This window comes from Siniperca chuatsi, linkage group LG20 (genome assembly GCF_020085105.1).
Source record: "Siniperca chuatsi isolate FFG_IHB_CAS linkage group LG20, ASM2008510v1, whole genome shotgun sequence".
Taxonomy (NCBI): Eukaryota; Metazoa; Chordata; class Actinopteri; order Centrarchiformes; family Sinipercidae; genus Siniperca; species Siniperca chuatsi.
In genome coordinates, this window is record NC_058061.1 from 984284 (window position 1) to 1006783 (window position 22500).

The 22500-nt window shown below is 45.2% G+C and overlaps 2 protein-coding genes across 6 annotated transcripts in view; both read right to left on the bottom strand.

Annotated features, from left to right (window-relative positions):
* The window catches only part of prkg1b (protein kinase cGMP-dependent 1b), a 49712-nt gene extending 27317 nt beyond the window's left edge, over positions 1-22395 (bottom strand). For 2 of the 5 annotated variants that reach the window (XR_006375913.1, XM_044178184.1), the window contains exons 1-2: positions 17791-20482; positions 7211-7377 (exon numbers count right to left, since the gene is read on the bottom strand). Coding sequence is in view for 4 of the 5 variants with exons in the window: in XM_044178184.1 (XP_044034119.1) it covers positions 7211-7377; positions 17791-18110 (487 nt within the window). In the remaining variant the exon portion in view is untranslated. Of the gene's footprint in view, positions 1-7210; positions 7378-17790; positions 20483-21959 lie in introns of those variants that run through there. The other 3 variants (XM_044178185.1, XM_044178186.1, XM_044178187.1) reach the window with 3 other exon arrangements.
* LOC122867428 (microfibril-associated glycoprotein 4-like) overlaps positions 1-22500 on the bottom strand; it is a 439962-nt gene that overhangs the window by 209269 nt on the left and 208193 nt on the right. The gene's annotated exons all lie outside the window — the stretch shown is intronic.

Below are 22500 nucleotides of genomic sequence, written 5' to 3' on the forward strand. Positions count from 1 at the left end.
AGTATCGTGGCTCTTTTCCACCACAGGAACGTAACGAGCTGTAACCTGTAAGAACCAGAAAGCTCTTGGTTCTTGGTTCTGCCTTGTTTTACATTGTGTGTTACAAACCAGAACGTTTCAGTTATACTTCGGAGGACTCTGAGCTGCAGCAGCGCTTCAGAAATACTTAACGAGTTCTCAGTAACGACTAGTTTCAAACAGGGATTCACTAAATCAGGTTGCACCATTAAAACTTAAGAAACGCCTCAGCGAGTAAAGACTTCAGTGATGTTTTAATCTGTTGCTAGGAAACATCTGTAGCGCCGTCCAATCAGGAGCAATCAACCACGTAAACAGGAAGTCACTGCAGCATCACGAGCTAGCATAACTTCCAAACATCACAGTTTTAGAGGCTAAAAGATAAATCTGTGTAAATGTATTTGCTTTATTTCTGTCTGCAGACACGCAGAAATCTGTGTTTCAGAGTTAGCAGCATTCATACAGTTTATAATGAGAGGGAAATATCTGATTATGCTAAGCTAACTGACGTTATTTACTCATTTAGTCAACTGTTATTAGCATAACATGGAGAGTGTCTCCATGTGGTCGATTTGCTCTTTTGTTTTTAAAAATGAAAGTACATTTCAAATTTAAAATAAATAAATAAATCAGCATTATTATTGAAAATCATCATCAGTCTGTGCTATGCAACACACACACACACACACACACACACACACACACACACAGCAGATGGTGGGGATCACTATGTAGAAAGCCGAGATAAACACAGTTTCTGCTGTTGTAACTACAGATTGTAATGATCATTAGGTAACACAGCAGACTCAAACAGGCAGTTACTTCAGACGCTTCGCAGTGAAAATCTTCCAGCTGCTGAAGATCTGATCACAGTCACACTCGCTGTCATGCTGTTCAGAAAACACTTTTTACATTGTTCATGACATTAATGACGGGACAAAATGACAAATTAGCATAGCGCGTTAGCATGCTACCATTAGCTGATTAGCAGCAAACGCAGTGCAGCTGAGGCTGATGGGAACGTCATTGTGTATATACAGTATGTGTGTTTAGTGTCTCTGTCCGTGGTGCTGAAGTCCAGCAGGTTATACATTATGTCTCTGTCCGTGGTGCTGGACATTTTTCATTATTTTTTGACAAATTATAGACTAAACGATCAATTTATCTAGAAAAGAATGGGCAGATTAATTGATTGAACAAATGGGTATCTGCAGGCTAAATTAATAATACTAATAATTCAGGAAATAGTAGTGCGTGTTGCACAGGAAGTACACTAATTAAACAAAGAAGAACAACATATCGTGTGTGAACCTTCCTCTCCTCTCTGGTTCAGTCTGATGTGATGGATAACACACACACACGCTTGCTGCTGAATTACCTCCACACCAGCACGAGTGCATGTAAACACACACCGAGCGGTTCAAATCAGCCGTAATCTCCCAACACGTCTGAGGCTGGGGGGTTTAATCATACAACGCTCTGACACATTCGAGGAGGAATCACAGGTCAAACTCAAGAAACCGTGTTTCTGATTTCTCAGAGAAGGTGGACGGAGAGTGACAGAACAGCTGAGGGAACAGCGTGGGCGACCGACTACCACAGAGAGAGAGAGAGAGAGAGAGAGAGAGAGAGATCTTTTAAAACTGCCACTAATGAAACAGCAGACGGTCACAGGAGGCAGGTACGAGGTACGTCGAACAGACGCACTGTTTACTGTGCTGTTTGTCATGACACACATCTGTAACACTGCTGCTTCATCTGTCTGTTGAAGCGACAGACTGCTGTCCAATTAAAACACGAAGCTTCACTTCACAGACAAACTAATCAGGCTTCCACAAATATTATATTTCATATCTAAGATCAAAACTTCTCTTCCAAAAGGAATTCTCTCTCATATCAAAACGCTACGGAGACTTCAGAGGCAGCTGGAAGAGACCAAAGAGCTGCTGAGATCACACGGAGGCGTCGCATCACAATCAAAACAGGCATCGTTTTAAAACACTGACCACATATTAGAAATCTAAATGTTCCTTTCTCTTACACACAAAATAATGTTGAGTATTTATGAAAACTAAAATATCAATAGACAAGAAAAAGATTGAAGCACAAGCACGTGACAAAATAAAATACCTAAGTCGACGCTAACGTGCTGATGTTTAGCAGCTATAATGTTCACCATGTTAGCTTAGCGTGTTAGCATGCTAACATTAGCTAGTCAGCAGTGAACACACAGTGCAGCTGAGGCTGATGGGAGCGTCAGCAGCTCTGCAGGTGTTTGCTCAGAAACCAAAGTGTCGGACGCGTTAACATGTCGACCTGATGGTGGCGCTAGATGGAAAGTCAGAGGATCAGCAGAGTTATTACAGTTCATCCTGAGGGGAGCATGAACCATGAACTAAATGTTGTGCCAATCCACTTTATGGCTGTTTAAATATTTCAGTCTGAACCACAGCTGGCTAAATATAAAGAGTCTGGTGTCTGAGGAGAAGCAGCAGAACAAGCCAGACCCTCAGAAACATAGAAAGTCCTGTGCTTCACCTTTCCAGGACACCATCAGTGTCACAGAAGCAGCTGGTGGAGTTTGGAAAGATGCCTTCGAAACTTCCCCTCGCAGAAGAGAAGAACCAGCGGACGGACGGACGAAGACTGTTGTTACAGTCAGTGTTTAATCAGAGGCACCGGTGGGTCTGGAAGTGATGAAATGATATAATCAGACTCTCTGAAAGTCCCTGCAGGGTATTCAAGAGTCAGTCTGAACTGGGAGCGCTGGCTTCATTTGAGGGTAATGATGACAAACAGCAGATCAGAGCGAGACCTCCTCCAGCTGCACCGATTTCTGCCTTTGTTGCTGTAAACTGAGACGCAGAAGCACTTAAAAAAAACTTAATCTGCATCCACTCGACTGCTCGTGAACTCATTAAAGCAGCTGGAGAGCTTCCGGTCGCTCCGACAGGCCGGCGGCAGGAAGGAAGACACACCAAACGAACGACGAGATCCGAACAAAAGGAACGTCTGAGCTTCAGTCACGCGAAAGGTTCAAGATGGTTTTTACAAACGAGGAATTTGCGTTGCGCATAACACGAGTTATACAAATAAATAATAAATAGAAATGTACAATGAAAAATGTTTTGAAGTGAAGATTTCAGCTTAAAGAGTTTAAAATGAAGAGGATGGAATGAGCAAAATGTTGATCGTTTAATTGTTCGGTCTAAAGAATCTGTTCAGTGTGCGAAAATAAAACCCAAAGATGTCCAAACGTGTGCGTTAACGTTCAGATCTGAGTAACGTGCTAAAGGACCTCATCTCTGCTGCAGGCTACATTAGCCGCTACTAGCATCACGCCACGGTCTCCCACCCAGCTGTTGGAGGAAGAGGTGCACTGTGGGTAATGTAGGCGCCAGGCTTTGACAGCGAAGAACGAGTGGAATAAAAAAAGAGGATATCTCTGTTCTGCTGCAGCGATTTCTGTCCATCGCGAATGTTCCAGCAGTGATCCGTAACAGGAAACGCTTCTACGTCGTTCAGTTATTACAAATTTAATTACAAACTACATATTTTGTTGTTTAATTTGGAGTACTTCTTGTTATATTTTGTTTCTGCACACAACTCATTTATATGAAGGTTGTGCAAAAGCTGGTTACAAGCTGGACAAACGACACTTTACAAACAGACGCTGGTCAAGCTGCCGTCACTGCAACGCCATTCAGAAGCAGAAGCTGGTTTTCCGTACAAAGGGATCTCCGATCACCGGCTCAGGTAACGGGAGGACGACAAGTCCATCAGAGCTGCAGCGTTACGGATCTTAAACTGGAATCAGGCCTAAAATCAAGCCAGTCAGTCTGCTGGTGTTCAGGGATTACGTCCCTGTAACTGTGTTACTACACTGCAGTGTTAACTTTCTCAACAGAGATGTTGTTCTCCGTTTCCTGCTCAGGACTACAGAGAGGAGCTTCCAGCTGAGAGCGCTGCCCGGTCCGTCAAACAAACAAATCCAGAAGGAAACGTGGGAATATTTCAGATTCTCAACATGTTGTTCAGAAGATCGAAGCTGCAGACAAACAGGAAACAGAGAATCAGTGTTGTACATAATGTATGAATGTGGACAATCATGTGTGGGCGGATGCACACACACACACACACACACACACACACACACACGTAGGTACAAAGTCAGCAGTGTGCGTGTGTGTGTGTGTGTGTGTGCAGACGTATTTTTGGAAATGAATATTGGATTTGCTCTCAAACTGGAGAGGTTCAAATGCTTTGTATGGTAATAAACACACACACACACACACGCACACACAGTCCGTCTGTCTGAACCCTGCCTGTCCACACCAGACTCCATTCAAAAACAAGTCATTTAAACATTCATTTGCTAGTTAGCCTACATCTGTTTTGTGAGAAATCTGACAGATATTTCTCAGACTGAGGACTCGCTCTTAAATTCAGCCTGTAGTGTAATCCAGCAGCTTCTGCTTCCTCCCTCCTCCTCCTCCTCCTCCTCTCACATCCTTCCCTCTTTTCTCTGCTTTCTTCTTCTCTTTTTTATTCCTTCCATTATAAACTGACTCTAAATTTCCAAACTGTGAAAAGATTTTTAAAAGCCAAATATGGTCATCCAACAAGTTGCCATGCCAACCACATCCACCAGAGAGCTGTGTGTGTGTGTGTGTGCGTGTGTGTGTGTCTCCTGTCTTTTACATAATGAGACAAAGCTGCTGCATCTGTTTCTTCCTCCAAACACAGAATCAGTGAGATTTATAACACACACACACAATCTATCAGTCTTCGTCACGGTCTGTTTTTAGGGATCACTTCCTCTTCCTGTGATAGAAGTCGTTATATTTAGCCACCATCTGCGCCCCCCCAACACACACACGCACACACACACACACACACACACACACACTCTCTGGATGTTGATCAAATCATCCCAACATGAGTGCTTTGTTCTTCTCCTCTCGGGTCCAGAAACAGATTTCTCCCTCAGTCGAACCTTTAAACCGCCTGCAGGTTATTTTTAACGCTCGCCGCCGTCACCGCGGCTGTTCGACGAGGACAAACCTTCGAATTCACAACTTCAATCCAACGTTTTGACACTTTTGGGACATTAACAGATATTTACAGCCGAGGAAGACGCGTTTCACGTGGAAAACAAGCAGCTGGAGGCCGCACGTAAGCCTCTCTGTGATTGGCTGCCTGCACGTGGCTGTTCAGTTCAAGGTGACGACACTTTCATAAAGCAGCTGCAGCGGTGGAAAGTAACTAAGTACATTTACTCAAGTACTTTGAAACACTAAACCAGAGTGAAACACTACTGTCACACACACACAGCCACACACACACACACGCTTATCAGTTGTACAAACAATCTGCCTGTCTGAGCCTCGCCTGCCTACACCAGACTCCATTCAAAAACGAGTTATTTTAACATCAGTTTGCTCGTTAGTTCACATCCCTTTTGTATAAAATCTGATAAAAACATATTTCTCAGATCGTGAGGACTCGCTCTTAAACTCAGCCTGTAGTGTAATGGGCCCAGCAGCTTTTACTTAGATATAAATGTCATCAGTTGGTTCACACCGCTCGCTGCCACCCACCGGCACGGAGGATCGGCCATCTGGAGGATTGTTGTCGAGCCGCTGAGAGTCCAGAAACTCTGAGACAAAAAGATTTTTAAATGTCCTGGAAAATGCAACACGACAGTCCGACCGTGGGCACGTGTGAAGGTCCTCTCGAAAACACTTTTAGGAGCTTTTATTTCTTATTTTATGTCTTAACCTGAGCAAACCTGCCTCGATATACAATATAAAGTAAAAGCTGAATGAATGATGAGGTGATTTCACAGCTCAGCTGTTGGTGAAACACAAACATCAACCTGTGTTTGAAGTGGAAGGACTGCGTTACTGAACGGGCTTCTTATGCAACACGGTGACCTCCGACACAGCTATAAATACCACAGCGGAGCTCAGAGGGAACAGCGAAGGACTCCAGTCTGACGAGGCGGCTTCAGGGTCGGAGGTTCGATCCCCGGCTCCTCCTGTCGAAGTGTCCTCCAGCAAAACCCTGAGCGCCACGCTGCTTTCAATAAAGATGCACAGGAACATGAGTGTCACTTATAAAACACACACACACACACACAGTGTTGTGTAGCCGGGGTTATTTCGACTCACATTAATTGGTAGTCATGGCAACCAGCAGACAGCTGCTGCTGTTTCACAGATAAAAAGAGAGTTCTCTGTTGTCGGTCGGTATTAAAACTTTTAATCAATGAGTGCCCGGTTTCCATGGCAACCGGCGCGGCAGCGTCCGCTTGGCCGCAGATCATCCCGGCGGCCGGCGCCGGTTGCTTCCAGCTGACGGCGGCAAACCGGGCTCAGCTGAGTCGAGCTGGCGGAACCTGCGGGTGACGTGAACTCAGAGTGAAGAGCGCGACTGCGTTTGAGTGGAGGTGAGCGTTCAGCAGCCTTCAGGCGTCCTGGCACGTTACGCAACACACCGCGAGTCTGACGCGCTCCCGAAGGCCGAGAAAGTCCGTCGGAAAGGTCGAGCGGAGCTCCGGGAAGCTTCTGCGGAAACTTCTCGCGCTTCTGTCTGTTTCTGCCGGAAATGTCACAAAGCTCAGAGCCGCCGCAGAACTTTAACCAGTTTCCAGGTCGCTTCCCTTCCTCGCTCTAAAGCCAGGATGCGAGGGCGGCGTGTGCAGCTTTGTCTCCATTTCCACCACATTCACAAGCCTTTCAGAGTGACTCTCCCGAGAAGTCATCAGTCAGACGCGAACTTGTCTCGAGGAAACTGGAAGATGAAAACACGTTACAGACTGACAGCAGTCGGTTCGGCCGCAGCACGTCCGGTTCCACACGTCGACTAACAGGAAACGAGGAAACGAGCGCTAACGCTGAAGACGCCGTCCCGACATCGACCGGTCGGGGACACGCGTCTCTCGAGACAAACAGCCCTGAAGGCCGATGACTCCGGGACTTGTCTCAGGTCAGAAAATCCCCAAGTCCAAGTCAGAAAGCCAAGTCTGAGTCAAAAACCCTCCAGACCGGGTCCCCGTGAAGACGAAGACCCTCCAAACTCTGCACAAAGACCCAGTTTGGCGTCGCTTCTTTAACAGCAGCTTGTGTCTCTTATCAACAGTTAACAGATCATGTGACAGGTCACGTGACCGGTGTTTTTGTCTCCTCACCTTCCATCACGTAGACCAGAGAGCCCACGTCGCCCTCTTCGATGATGCAGGCGTCTTTCCCGTAATCCACCGGGTACATGCAGTCCACGATCTCCTGGATCTGAGACAGCTCCAGGTTCTTCATGAAGTCATTATCCAAGATGGCCTCCTTTATCATGTCCTTCGACCTGAGAGGAGGAGACAAGGAGAGAGGAGAGAGAGAGGAGAGGAGAGAGGAGAGAGGAGAGGAGACAAGGAGAGGAGAGAGGAGAGGAGACAAGGAGAGGAGACAAGGAGAGGAGACAAGGAGAGGAGGAGAGGAGACAAGGAGAGGAGAGAGGAGAGGAGACAAGGAGAGGAGAGAGGAGACAAGGAGAGAGGAGAGGAGAGGAGAGAGGAGGAGACAAGGAGAGGAGACAGGAGAGGAGGAGAGGAGAGAAGGAGAGGAGAGAGGAGAGGAGAGAGGGAGAGAGAGAGGAGACAAGGAGAGAGAGAGGAGAGGAGAGGAGAGAGGAGAGGAGACGAGGAGAGGAGACGAGGAGAGGAGGAGACGAGGAGAGGAGAGGAGGAGAGGAGAGAGGAGAGAGAGACAAGGAGAGAGGAGAGAGGAGAGGAGACGAGGAGAGGAGACAAGGAGAGGAGACGAGGAGAGGAGACAAGGAGAGAGGAGACGAGGAGAGGAGAGGAGGAGAGGAGGAGAGGAGACAAGGAGAGAGGAGAGAGGAGAGGAGACGAGGAGAGGAGACAAGGAGAGAGGAGACGAGGAGAGGAGGAGAGGAGACAAGGAGAGAGGAGACGAGGAGAGGAGACAAGGAGAGAGGAGACGAGGAGAGGAGACGAGGAGAGGAGACAAGGAGAGGAGGAGGAGACAAGGAGAGGAGAGAGAGAGAGGAGAGGAGAGAGAGACAAGGAGAGGAGGAGAGGAGACAAGGAGAGAGGAGAGGAGACGAGGAGAGGAGACGAGGAGAGGAGACAAGGAGAGGAGGAGAGGAGACAAGGAGAGGAGGAGAGGAGACAAGGAGAGAGGAGACAAGGAGAGGAGGAGAGGAGACAAGGAGAGAGGAGACAAGGAGAGAGAGACGAGGAGAGAGAGGAGGCGAGAGAGAGGAGACAAGAGAGGAGGAGGAGAGAGGAGAGGAGAGGAGAGGAGAGAGGAGAGGAGAGAGGAGGAGAGGAGAGGAGGAGAGACGAGGAGAGGAGACAGGAGGAGAGGAGGAGACGAGGAGAGGAGACGAGGAGAGGAGACAAGGAGAGGAGACAAGGAGAGAGGAGACAAGGAGAGAGGAGACAAGGAGAGGAGACAAGGAGAGAGGAGAGGAGAGGAGAGGAGAGTCATTCATACCCTCACATTAACTCGACTGCTGGAAGCCTTGCACAGCCTGGAAGGAGGCTCTGCCTTACAGGCTAAACTCAGGGATCTAAAGCCTCCGGTGAGCAGTGACACATGAAATACTGGAACCTGATTGGCTGCAGGATGGACCCTGACTGTTTTTTACTCCTGTCCTGAAGAAGGGAAGTCATGCAACAAGATAAAAAGCAGACCCGGGGGAAGTTCAGGGAGTCGGACGCAGCTCGAGGTTATCGGCTTTAAAGCGTCTCAGTCACACTAAATGTTTTTAAACTTATTAAAATGATTATTTTGTGCAGAAATATTGAAATAATAATTCAGTAGTACGACTCCACATCCTTACTGAAGCAGTAAAGTCACTTCTTAGAGTCCAACTGATGTATAAAATACATAATGTCAAGTATGAATTATCAAGTATGAATTATCAATATATGTATATATATATATATATATATATATATATATATATATATATATATATATATATATATATATATATATATATATGTGTGTGTGTGTGTTTTTGCAGTACATGTAAAATACACACACTGTACAATAATGATACAATAATATGATACATAGAAATGTAGAAACTTGACTTTCCTCAGACACACAGCTAATGACGCACTGAAACACACACACGCAGTCGTGTTTCCAACACTTCAGAGGACATTACGTGGACACATTCATGTCCTTAAAGTCTTCACGCTGACGTTCAAGGCTTTACTTGTTTTGTCCCCAAAAGGAACAATGATGTGACTGTGTCAACAGATTTATGTCCCCACAAAATGAGTAATACATGTCCACACACACACACACACACACACACATATATATACATAGACACACACACACACACACATATATATATATATATACACACACACACACACACACACACACACACACACACAGAGACAGAAAGAGTCGAATTCAGTGTTTTAGTCCTCAGGTGAACCATGAATGTGCGTGTGCGTGTATATGTGTGTGTGTGTGTGTGCGTGTGCGTGCGTGCGTGCGTGTGCATGTGTGTGCATGCATGTGTGTGTGCATGTGTGTGCATGTGTGTGTGCATGCGTGTGTGTGTGTGTGTGTGCAGTAATGGCTGATCGCTCCTGAATGAGCACTAAACGAACTCCACCTGCTCTCAGTCAGCAGTGTAACGAGCTGATGACTCGTATCCGTCTGATGATGAAGAACCTGAGGCAGACGAGTTTGTCGCAGCTTCTGGTCGATGGCAGCCGACAGTTCGATCGATGACTGACGGACGTTTCTCTCGCCACCCGAGGCCTTTAACCCGAGAGCGGCTGTGGGCTTATGGGAAATGGTGTTCGTTAAAAGCCTCTCAACAAAGATGTCAGATCATTTTTCATAAAAGCAGACCGACAGAAAGGCCGGATCTTCAGTATGAGGTTCAAAGGAAGCTGGAAGCTGCAGCTTCTCCGGACTGCGGAGGAGACGGAGGACAAGAGGACTGAGTCAGTGCTGAACTGGGACCGTTCACCTGAACGCCCGTTTTAAATAACTGCAGGTTCAGTCTGAGCTCACCTGATCAAACTCTCATTAGATCTGAAAGAGCTTGATTGTTGGAAATGAATGTAAATTCTCCATTACTGTGTTATAATGACGTCTTCTCTCAGCAGCTGGTGCCACACAGGAACACCCTGCCGTCAGATATCTCAAATATCTGAGGAGGAAGAGGAGCAGCTCCTTCCTCCTTCAAACGTGGACAAATGAAAAGCAGCGGGGCGAGTCAGCCGTGGTCGGCTCAGAGAGAGAGAAGGGTCTTACAGCACAGCCGAAGGTTTCCTTCCTGTCAGCTCAATAAAGCACTTTTTAATTGAAACGGACTGAAAGAGACGAAGCCGACAGTCGCAGCTGTCGACTGGATCGGTTCGAGTTTCAGACGCTGCTGCGGAGCGTCGGCGGGTTCAGCAGGTCTGGAAACAGTTTCTGTTCGAACTCACTGCTTCCACATACCTTTTCTTATCGTTCATACATCTCTGTGTTGCCTTGGTGATGTTTTACTCTGCTGTTATTTCTATAAGAAGCGGCGGGTTACTTAATTTCTGTAGCCTAATGATGCTTGCTGCACCGTCGCGCCGTCCACAGACGGTTTATTTATTGTCCCTAAGGCGGTTGTATATCTATAACTGATCGTCCAAAAGGAGTTTATCGTTGGTTTGGACGTCAGGCTCGGCGGTGTGATGTGTGTACGCTGACGTCTTTCATGACATCATTCACACTTCTTTCTCTGGTGGGAACATCCTCCCTGCAGCGTCGCCGCAGCGCTCTCCCGTCTCAAACTTCCCAAATGAAATTCACAGTTGAAATATTAGTTTTGTGGGAAATGTTTGCACCGAGGCAGTCGCCATTTCTCTCCGAGGCCGTAAAGTGCCGCCGGAAACGCCGGCTTATAACTCTGTCGTAAAGACAGAAAAAGAGACAGCTAAAGGTCCGCCTAGGAACAGACAGAGTTTTATTTCTTCCAGTGCATGATACGAGCGCCGAGAGGATCTGTTAGAGCTGGGTTTTATTTCGGTGAATCTGCGGAGGAAGAAATATTTCAGTCGGCTTCAGTATCTGCATGTAAATTGGACTCTGGAGGAAACCAACTTCAGTGAAGACACACTGTGACTGGACGGAGGGGGTGATGAAGTACACCTTTGTGTTATTACTGCAGAAGAAAGAAAAATAAAAAGGGAAGAATAACTGCAGAAACACAACAGGAAGATTTACAGGTCGAAGAGAAAAGGAGGCTGATACATAAAAGAGTAAAAAGTAAAAGTTTCCATCAAACCGCGTTTAAAAAACCCGAACAAACTAAATAAACTGAAATTCTAAAAAATGCTGATTAATGTAGACTTGTAGTGTCAACATGTAGGAACATCTTTACCACCACCACGAGAAAGACCTCATTACTGCAGGTGAGAAGAGACGCTGACTGCAGCGTCATCACAGTAGAGAAGTGATTCAGGCGAGTAGCAACGTCCTCTAAGCCAGGTCAAGCCTTTGAACTACAACTACAAACATTATAACTACGTGAAGAAAAGTTCCCGCTTCAGTTTCCTGCGGTTCAGGATATGGATGATGTTTGATGGAAACCTTCTCAGTGTGACAGTCAGGACCTCATCAGTTTCAGAATAAGAGTCCTCCCTCTGCAGCACATCTGTGACAGCTGAGCCTCAGCTGATCGTTAACGCGTCTGCTGTGCGAGCTGGAAATGCTTATGAAGTGTTACTGCAGACAGCAGGAGAGCTGGTGGGTGTCCACAGCCCACACACACTCTACTGTAATACTTTTATTTAGGTTTTAAAATAACACGCACACACACACACACACACACACACACACACTGCAGGATGCTGACAGCCAGAAGCGGTGGGATGGTAAATGAAACCCTGTCAGCTGTCTGTGTGTGTGTGTGTGTCTGTGTGTGTGTGTGTGTGTGTGTGTGTGTGTGTGCGAACCACGCAGATTAAAAACCAACACAGCGGTTGTTATTGCTGGCATGGACAGACAGAGAAACACATTGTATTATACTGAGCTCTGGGAAATGGATGCTAGCAAAGGGCTAATTCACACAAAGCAGCACTCCAGCGTTTCACTTACTTACTAGAAGTAGGACTCGTGGCGGATTAAAATAAGCAGAAACGGCATCAACGCAGACAAACATAATTAGTCCAAATGTATCAACTAACGTTTGAAATATCACTACAAGTACAAATGAAACTGTTACGAGTAGAAACATCATCAGTAAGAGGAGAAACATTATTGCTACAAGTGGAAACAACGTCGCTACAATAGTGATGTCATCGCCAGCACAAACTAAATTCTTACACGGTTAATTTCTCAACTAAAAAAAACTCAACACTTAACTTGGTGAAATAATAATAATAGTTGGGTTTAGCTGTCCGATGACATTTCACATGTTAGCATTGTAACATGCTAACATGTAGCAGTGGTGTGCAAAAGTGTTTGCCCCCTTCCTGATTTCTTATTTTTTTGCATGTTTGTCACACTTAAATGTTTCAGATCATCAAACAAATTTAAATATTAGTCAAAGATAACACAAGTAAACACAAAATGAAGACTTTGGAGCGGCCTAGTCAAAGTCCTGACCTGAATCCTATTGAGATGCTGTGGCATGACCTTAAAAAGGCAGTTCATGCTCGAAAACCCTCCAATGTGGCTGAATTACAGCAATTCTGCAAAGATGAGTGGGCCAAAACTCCCCGTGGGCCATGTAGGTTTGGATTTTGTTTTCCCTTAATAATAACAACCTTCATTTAAAAACTGCATTTTGTGTTTACTTGTGTTATCTTTGACTAATATTTAAATTTGTTTGATGATCTGAAACATTTAAGTGACAAACATGCAAAAAATAAGAAATCAGGAAGGTAAACACTTGCACACCGCTGTAGCCTGTTAGAAAAGGATCTGACCGTAACTTTTAAACAACTTTCTCAGCTACTTTCACTGTTTTAGCAACATGAGAAACTGTTAGAGAGGAGCCGTCATTACAAAACGAAACGATGTTCTTCAGACCGAGCGAGTCCAGTGACGTCGGAACAAACTGAAGCAGAGTTTGGGAGGAGGACCACCTGCTGCACAGGTACACACTGAACAGGTACATCACGGTTCATTCAACGTGTGGGAGCCACAGAGGCCGTACTGTCAAGTCAGCGTCTCAGGGTTCAATCCCAACTAACATTTTTCTGCCTACCTGCAGTTTCACTGTATCTGACATGACTCAAATGTAAAAACAAATGTCATTCTTATAGAGAAAGTTATATATAGTGGCCCCTGAAGGCTGCAGTGTTTATTTACAGCACACTTTACAAATGTTAGACAGAAAGATGCTTAAGGTGCTGTCAGACTGAGGCCTCTAGTCTTAATGAAATCTCCTGTATTATATTTTATTCTAACCAATCAGCAGTCGCCAAGTTTCCATCCAGATTTTAAATTTCAGAAAATCGTGAAAAGAAAACTTGACTTGCTGCTTGTTTCAGGTTTTATCCTTAACGTAACTTTTACACCTCAGACAGGCAACTCTTTAAGATATTTAGACTTTTATTTTCCAAATTTGTGGTGTTTCCACTCAGTCACTAACGTTCTCCGTTCAGTCGATACAGAAGCTGCGGTAGAGATTGTTAAAAGCAGTTAATGTTTTCATGTTGACAGAAGAAATGTGTCGATATTTCCTGCAACTTACAAGATGTACAGCTGCAAGCGTCTCACCCACACCTGTCGATATTTTCTTTTAGCCAAGCGGCTTTGCAGTCCAGACTGAAACACCAGCAGCTGCTGGACTGTGATGAGACGTGCTCCATCGTTCATGCTCCCCTCAGGATGAACTGTAATAACTCTGCTGATCCTCTGACTTTCCATCTAGCGCCACCATCAGGTCGACATGTTAACGTGTCCAACACTTTGGTTTCTGAGCAAACACCTGCAGAGCTGATGGCGCTCCCATCAGCCTCAGCTGCACTGTGTTTACTGCTAACCAGCTAATGTTAGCATGCTAACAAGCTAAACTAAGATGGTGAACATGGTGAACATTATACCTCCTGTCATTGTGAGCATGTTAGCAAGCTGATGTTAACATTTACCTCAAAGTACAGTCTTACTAGCATGGCTGTAGACTCCAAAATCACTCCCGGTTTACTACATGTTGCACTATATTTACTGTCCGCCATTTTATTTAGTTGAGTGTCCAAATTCTGAGCGTGAAATTTCTGCTCTATACAGATGCTTAAAAAAGTAGCGTCCATGGCACGTACACTACTTCCCCGATCCCACAATCCCTTTGTGTGACTCTACAGCTGTCAGTGACGACACGACGACGATGATTAGTAAGTGTTCGAAATCTGAATTATTGCCTGTTATATAAGTAGTGAGTGAGGCAACAAGGGCATGGTTTTGGACACAGTGGTGCCAAGTAGCTGGCTATGTAGGAAGATGACATTCTTCCTGAAGTTGCCAATTTTCCTGCCAGCTGAAACTTTTAATCAGCAGTGAAATGAGAAGACATTTTAAACTGATGTTATTTGATGTCTGAAGCAGTCGTCCATCCCTGCATGGCATCAGGCTCAGTGTCCCTCCCACTCTGCACTGCCACACACACTTTTTCATATTCATGTGTGTGTATAAATAAAGATCTGTGACAGCAGCAGCTGTCGGGCAGCAGAGACAAGCGGCTGCTGCTGCTCACATCAGGAAACTGAAAACCTGGACCTGAACCTGGACTCTCTCTCACTGCGAGGTTTTACGCGTGAACACCTGTGTGTTTGTGCTGAAGACTAAAACACCGCCGGGAACATTTTCAGGGTCGGATATTGCAAATACGTGCAAACATTTTTAAACAAAAAATAAAAAACTTAAAATGTAATTTAACTGAAACTTCACTTGTGGTGATGATACAGAAACTAAAGATCAACAATATGATTCAATTTAAAATGTTTCTATTTTTTGTGGGATATTAAAATGCAGCTGTTGTATTAAACTTCTTTGTTAAAGATTATGAAACAACAACAAGTGTCTGACAGCACAGATCAGGAAAACATGATGAAACTGAATAATGCTTCAACAAAGGGCTGCAATTAACGATTATTGTCATTATCGATTAAACTGATGGTTATTTTCTCGATCAGTCAGTTTATCGTTTGGTCTGTATAATGTCAGAAAATAGTAAAAATGTCCATCATATTTCATAGAAGACTAAAACAACTAGAAAATCCTCACGTGAAGAAGCTGGAGGCTTTTGTTGATAAACTACTTAAAACAACTTGATCATTAAAATTGATGCGGATTCCAATAAGCACATTAGGGTCAGTTAGTCATCATTTCTGGGAGAGATCATTTAAAAAGGTAAGATGTCATTTAATCTTTTACCAGCCGCTGGTTAACTTTTACAGAATAATATTAAAAGTTACATGAATATGTAATATATGTCTCAACAAATCAGACGCTTGTTTTGATCTTTGGTCATTTTCAACAAACAACATGTGTTTAACATAATCCAGGTACAAGTATACTACTGAACACTGAATTTATTGAAAGTCTAGCGATCAATAACTGTTGTATGATTATTTAGGCAGTTGGTAAAGGGTCAAATTATGTTCCACTCTAAGCAAGTTCCTGCGAGTGCCTGGAAATACTGAAGCGATTTCTTCCATTTGCTTTTCATGTTAAAATCTTACGTGGCAACATAAATCTCAACGAAGCAAAGAACCAAATCTGTAAATAAAAGATCAAATAAACAGGCGGCAGAACAATCAGACATGTGAGTGTTAACGTGTCAGAAGGTCTGATAATAAAAAGTATCTCCAGTGTGTTCTGTGGATTATCCAGTGTAACAAAGTACACTGCGGTTGAGTTTTATAACGTAATTTTTCAAAACTGTGAGCAGCACAGAAATCTCACATCTGAACACCTGAACAAATAAAACCAAACCTATCAGACTGGAGAGATACCACTGCTGAGGAGAGAGGACAACTCCCTGTTCAACATGTAAATATTCACTCTAAGAGGATATAAATGGTTTCCTTCTCCCCCACCTGTGCAGTCTGGACGGATGGGAGCATTTTGTTCAGCAGGGAAACATTAACGTTTGAATAAAGTTTTAATCCGCCCGGAGGCCTGCCGGAGCTCTGCTGGCGGCCTCCACTCATCTGCCTGCTTTTAAAATCAGACTTTCACAACAGCAGACTGCTGAGTTCAAACATCTCCGTGAGAACAGAAGGGTTTCCTGAGCAGAGCCTGGTGGGCATCCAGATCCAGCTCACTGTGACGGTCTGCTTCTTCTCTAAACACAACCAGCCACTAAAGAAGGAGAGTAAAGGTTTTCCTCAAGAGACTTTCCAGACAAAATGACAACACTGGTTTTCTCATTTAAACAACTTGAAATGACAATATGTTTAAGTCGAGTTTGTGTCTCCTACCAACGGTCATTGATTGGTCCTTAGTCTTAACCTGAAGGGGATCATACGTTTGGTCGTGTGTGTGCGCAGCTAATCTTGCATACTACTGGACCCATCAGCCTAATTATTTTTTGAGCACATTTATGACCGTATGCTCAAGGAGCTCTCGTCGTTGCGGTGATTCCCGATTTTTGAAGAGCCTATTTTATTGAATGCCGACTCCTCACTCCTCTCAACGTAAGTACGTTACTTATGTCAGTTTAGTTACATTACGTATGTTAAATACATTATGCAAAGTTAAAATAAGCCAACGTTGACTTTAAAAATTACACGCAAAATTACTTAAAAACACTGGCATGTTATTCATTCGCCATTTGGTGATACCAGGCCTGGCGGAGATCTGCACTCTGAGTGCGCTCTTCTAGTTTAATCATGAAGATGGGCTGTCCTGAACTTTAAACAAGTAGTTTTAGTTTAGTGCATAAAACGGAAAAAACAAACCGTTGGTGTGTCTTCGTCACCAGTCATGTCAACAAAAGGCTCGTACAACATTATAGGTGTGTACGATTGGGATCACTTGGTGTAAATGGACTGTACTTGTCTTTCTAGCCTTCTGACCACTGAAAGCACTTCATATTACATCATTCACACACATTCATACGCTGATGGCTCTAATCCACAGCCGCCCCATGCTAACTGGGTGGTGCATTAAATCACTGTAATTAGTTAAGGTAGATACAACCCTATTTTTTTTTTTTTTTTTTAAACCTGTCCTGAGGTATAACGATGTTAACCTTAAAGTGGGCCTATTAGGGCTTTTCCATTGACACTCTTGGCCAAGTCAAACCATGCCGCTGGCTGCTGAAATCAGATTGTTGTCCCCAAAATGGACGCCGACCAGCCGGTCACCTCGGGAGAGCAGGCCGTTTCAATTAGGCCATATCTTTGATAAACTGGCCACATATTTGAAATCTAAACTCTTAATTTCTCGCCCAAAATAAACTCAAAACTTGACAATAATTTCCTGCCACTGGAGCATTCTTGTCTAAATGTGAACTCAGTGTTATCATTGTAACAGTTAGCCTGATACAAAAAGGATCTGACTCATTTTTCCATCGTTTTATACAAACTTCTCAGACTGACACTCCGCCTGTGCTGCTGCCACAAAATGAGGAAGCATTTATCACAATCTACAGTCGATTAACGTATTGGGGTGGAGGCAGATCTCAAAACCTGGACAAATAAACCAAAACTACACGTTTTTGAAAATGAGGGTGAACTGACCCTTTACAGCACATTAAGTTTCAACAACACACACAAAGTGGACTTACTGTGGACTCTTGGGGTAAAAGGGCAGGGTGACGTGGCTGAGGTCGCTGATGTTGCAGGCGGTGGGCTCGGCGGAGATGGCCTGCCGTTTGCTCCGGTGCTGGTCTGGCTGCAGGACAAGGCCCTGCTGCTGGGCCTGGACCTGCTGGGCGGTGGCGGGCCGGAGCACAGACCGATACTTGTCCAGCTCGTTCTGCAGCCGCTGGATCAGCTCATCCTTCTGATCCAGCTCCAGCTCCAGCTCATCGATCAGGGTGTCGCGCTGCCGCAGCTCCTCAATCTTTTCCTGCAGGGCATACTGCAGGTCCCTTAGGGTGCCCATTGGTTCTCTAGGGGTTCCTCTAGAGTGTTTCGGGTTCCTCTGTGGTCCCCAGATTTTCTCTGGATCTTGAGGCTCCCTATAGGGTTCCTCAAAGTACTTAACTCTTGGAATCCTCAGGGGCTTCAGCTTCCTTAGGGTCAGTGTTCCTCAGGGTTCCTTCAGATTCCTTAACAGCTCCTTGAGTCTTGGTGAATTCTAGGATTTGTAAAAAAAAGGTACTTTCTGGGTTTCTCAAGGAACTAAGCCACCCCCTACTTTTCCAAGGGTCTTGTATGTCCCTCTAGGATTCCTTAGGGGAGTCTCAGGGTCCCTCTAAGACCTATAGCAATCCTCAGCGATTCCTAAAGGGTCTTCAGGTACATTACAGTTCTTCTGTGGTTCCTCAGGGCACTTTTTCCTCCTGGTTCACAGCACTCCCTGAATTTCTATAGGGTCGTGAGGGTCCCACTAGAGTTTCTCAGAAGGGTTCTTCAAGGTTCCTCTGGGGTTTATAGCATTCTTCAGAGCTTCTCAAAGAGTTTATAGGGGTCTTAGAGTCTTCTGGGGTTCCTCTGGCTACTTGAGAGTTTTGCCAGATTCTCAGCAGGCCCCAGATTTCCTGTGGGTCTCAAAGGAGTTTCTCAGAGGGGTTCTTCAGAAGTCCTCTAGAACATTCTTCTGTGCTCTCTTACGCATCTCAAGGGTCCTTCAGACTTACCTCCTGGGTTTCTTCAGATTCTCAGCAGTCCCCAAGATTTCCTCTAGATCTTGAGAGTCCCTGTAGAGTTTCTCAGAGGGGTTTCCAAGGTTCTGTTCGTATTCTCTCAGGAATCTTCAGAGCTCCCCAAAGAGTCTTCAAGGGCCTTAGGTTTCTTCTGGGGTTCCTTGAGATACTTCAGAGTTTCTCCAGATTTTCAGAATCCCCCCATTTCCTCAGGGTCTTCAGAGTACCTCTACAGTTTCTAAGAGGGGCTCTTCTAAATTCCTCTAGGATGTCTGGCATTTCTCAAAGCTTTCTTGTGAGTCTTAAGGGTAATTAGGGTTCTTCTGGGGTTTCTTTGGGCACTTTAGAGTCTCCTCCTGGGTTCCTTCAGATTCTTCCTAGAGGGTCTCAGAGCGGTTTCCTGCAGGATTGTTCATATTATTAAACAATAGTCATAGATGCTTTAAGGATCCAAAAGGGTTCTCCTGGGTACTCCACAGACCCTACAACATTTTGAGAGTGTTCCTTGGGTTTTTGAGGCACTTCAAGGTTCCCCAGGGCGCATCCTACTGTTGGACTCTAAGGAACCAGAGGATTTTAAGTACAAGTTATCTGCTCCATCTTCCAAGAATAAAGATGACGATAAAGAAAATAATTAAAACTGTAAAAGGTCTGGGGGAAAAAATGGGAAATAAGCAGTCCTCAGGGTTCTTCCCTCCTTCCTCTGAAGGAAATTCTGATTTGAAACAAAAGGTGATGAAGTGGGAAACTGGGGAACCTTTCACCACCTCCAGGAAATGTGATTAGAGCAGATGTATCATGTGGAAAAAACAACACAAAAATGTAGCAGAAGCAGCAGATTTCCCTCCAGTCTCCAGTGCGATTATGTGAAAAGTAATTTGAAAGCAAAGTGAGTAAAACGAAGTTGAAAGTGAGTCCTGGGAGATAAAATAAACCTACAACCACAGGTTCCGGGATTTTCACTCCAACACAATAAAACAAGACTGTAAAAATAACATTAAAATGTTCCTGGTTTAAGTGAGGTTTTCTGTAGGTTGGATTTATTCCTTAAAGAGGATTAAAGTGCAGTGAAAAGCTCCAGTAGAATCCAGGTGAGAGATATTCAGAGGCAGAAAACAGAAGCTGTTAAACATTTTAAATCCGGAAAAAAAAAAGCCTATAAACATCCTCCGGTCTGAATCACCGTGACTCAGTCAGGTGCTGGAGGAAAAGTAGAAAACGTGTCTTAAAAATCCGCAGAGCGGCGAAGTGATGAGGAAAAGTGCGACGATTGACCGAAACATCAAAACAAAAACACAGGAAACAAGAACAAATCAGAGACAAAAGAATAATTTAATACCTCGCAGCACTTTCCTCTGTCTGATGCTGGAGTCGGAGCCCAGGAGCTCGGACGCGATCCCGATGTGAAACCAGTGAAAATGAATCCAAAATCGTGCTCGCGTGTGAGTTTCAGGCTGGAAACTGAATCCGCTGGCGCAGGAAACCCGGAGAGATAAACGGCAGAAAACAAGTCCTGCAGATCCTGTGGAGATGGATTTAATGATCCGGGAGTCCGGGGAGGATGTGGAGCTGCAGCTCTGGTCCGGTTTAATCACCTTCATTAGTTTAATTAGTTTAATGAGGAGCAGCAGGAGGTTTAACGGAGGAGTGAAACCGAGAGGACGGGACTCCTCCTCCTCCTCCTCTTCCTCCCCCTCCTCCTCCTCCTCCTCAGTTATCTATCCGCTCTTCATCTTAATCATCATCTCGTTTTTTGTGAAATCTGTTGAACAAGAAACTAGAAAATCTTTCCTGAGACAGAAACTTCTCTTTTCTTTTTCTGACTCCGCTTCCTTTTCATGTCCAACAAAGCGAAAACAGACATTTATTGAAGTATATGTGCAGAGTGAATATCTGTGTGTCAGGGCCAGATGTAGACCCTGGGGGGGCCTCGGGGCCCCTATGGACCCCCCGGTTCCTTACTCTCTCAGTGCATGATGAATGTAACCTGCTGGTGTGGACAGACCGCACATGGCGGCTTCATTATGAACTGATATATGAAAAAGATGTTGCTTTCTCGTTCGTTTCCCTTTCATTTATCTGCATCTTATATTTCATTTCAGTATTTTATCATCTCACGGCGACAGAAATCACGGATCAGACTCAGGCTGGACGTTGCATCTCGAAACCGGCTTCTGTGTCCGTCTGTGAACCGAAATAATGAATAATATTAATAATATTCAAATTCGGACATTCGGGTCTCAGCGTCAGGTTACAGTGCAAGTGCGGCGCCAGGGCTGCACAACACGGTGCAACGATTAGCCGATTTATAGATTTGTCGATCTACAGTGCGATAATCAGTGACTGTGTTTTGTAGAAATGATTCTTTGACTACAAAAAAAGAGATGCAAAAGACTACAAAAGAGATGCAAAATGGCCGCAGAGACGCAGACGAGTAAAAAGAGACTCAACGAGTAGCACGAAGCGTTCGGAGTCTCAGAGGGAGCCGAGCGGAGGCTGATAGACGTCCTCAAGTGATGTCACTCGAGTCAGCGTCGGCGGAGCAGGTCGAGCTCAGCAGACCTCTGCGGCCGCGGCTCGCCTCTGCTGCGGGCGCCATCTTTAAATGAAGCCACGTGACTCCACGCCACCGGTTACTGTCTCTGTTCTGAGTCCGTCCTTCGACCCCTGACCTCTGACCCCCAGTCAGCATTCACAGCAGAGCTGAGGGCCGGGGTCCTCTGATGGCTTCAGGAGGCCATGGAGCCTTCAGAGGACCTCTGTGCGTGCTGCGGGCCGGTGGCGCCCCCTGCTGGCTGCGCGCTGTCAGTACAACTCTGCAGCTTCTGAGGGAAAGAAACTCAGCGTTTACAGTGAAAATAGAGTAAAGCGAATAAAACCCTTTTCAGACACAGAGACTTCTGTTTGTGTGGACAGGCTCGGCTCCCAGACAGAGTGTGAAACTGTCTGTCACATATCTGTTTATATTACATTTGTTATAATACCGGGAGGGTTCAGGCTGCATGCAGAAATCTGTGTAAGCGAGAAACAGGGAGCAACAGCACCAAATACTTTCATTTCTTCCATTTTTCTGTTTTTTACAGCCTAATAACAGTCTGCGGCTCCGTCTTTATCTGTATGAACAGGTTTCAGGTGTGTTTCCTCACCTGTGTGTCTTCGAGAACCTGCGCAGCTCCGTCTCCTCCACCGGCTCCGCGGACACCCCCGCTGCCCGCCGGGTGCGCCGGCTGTCCGGCCAGCAGTCCGGGCTGTAGAGGCCGCGGCCCCGCAACACCGACTGACACTTGTGCAGCTTCCTCCGCAGCTCCAGCGCCTCCTCCTCCTTCTCCCGCAGCCTCCGCTCCATCTGCCCGATCCGCTCATCCTTCAGCCGCAGCAGCCGGCCAAAGTCCGCCTCCAGCCCGCTCATCCTCCGCTCCGACTCCGGTCCTCCGGTCCCGGTGGAGAGAGACGGAGTGGAACTGGGAGTTTCTCCAGAAAATAAAATCTTTAAAAAAGACTTCTAAAGGAGTTTAATGGAAACCAGGTCCAAGGTGAGATCTGCCCTTTTTTCTGATTAATTCAGAATAAAAGCATCAGTTCAGTCGGTAAAGATAATAATAATAATAATAATAATAATTATTATTATTATTATTATTATTATAACTGCAGAATCAGCCAGCTATCTTTAAATATGTATTTTCTCCT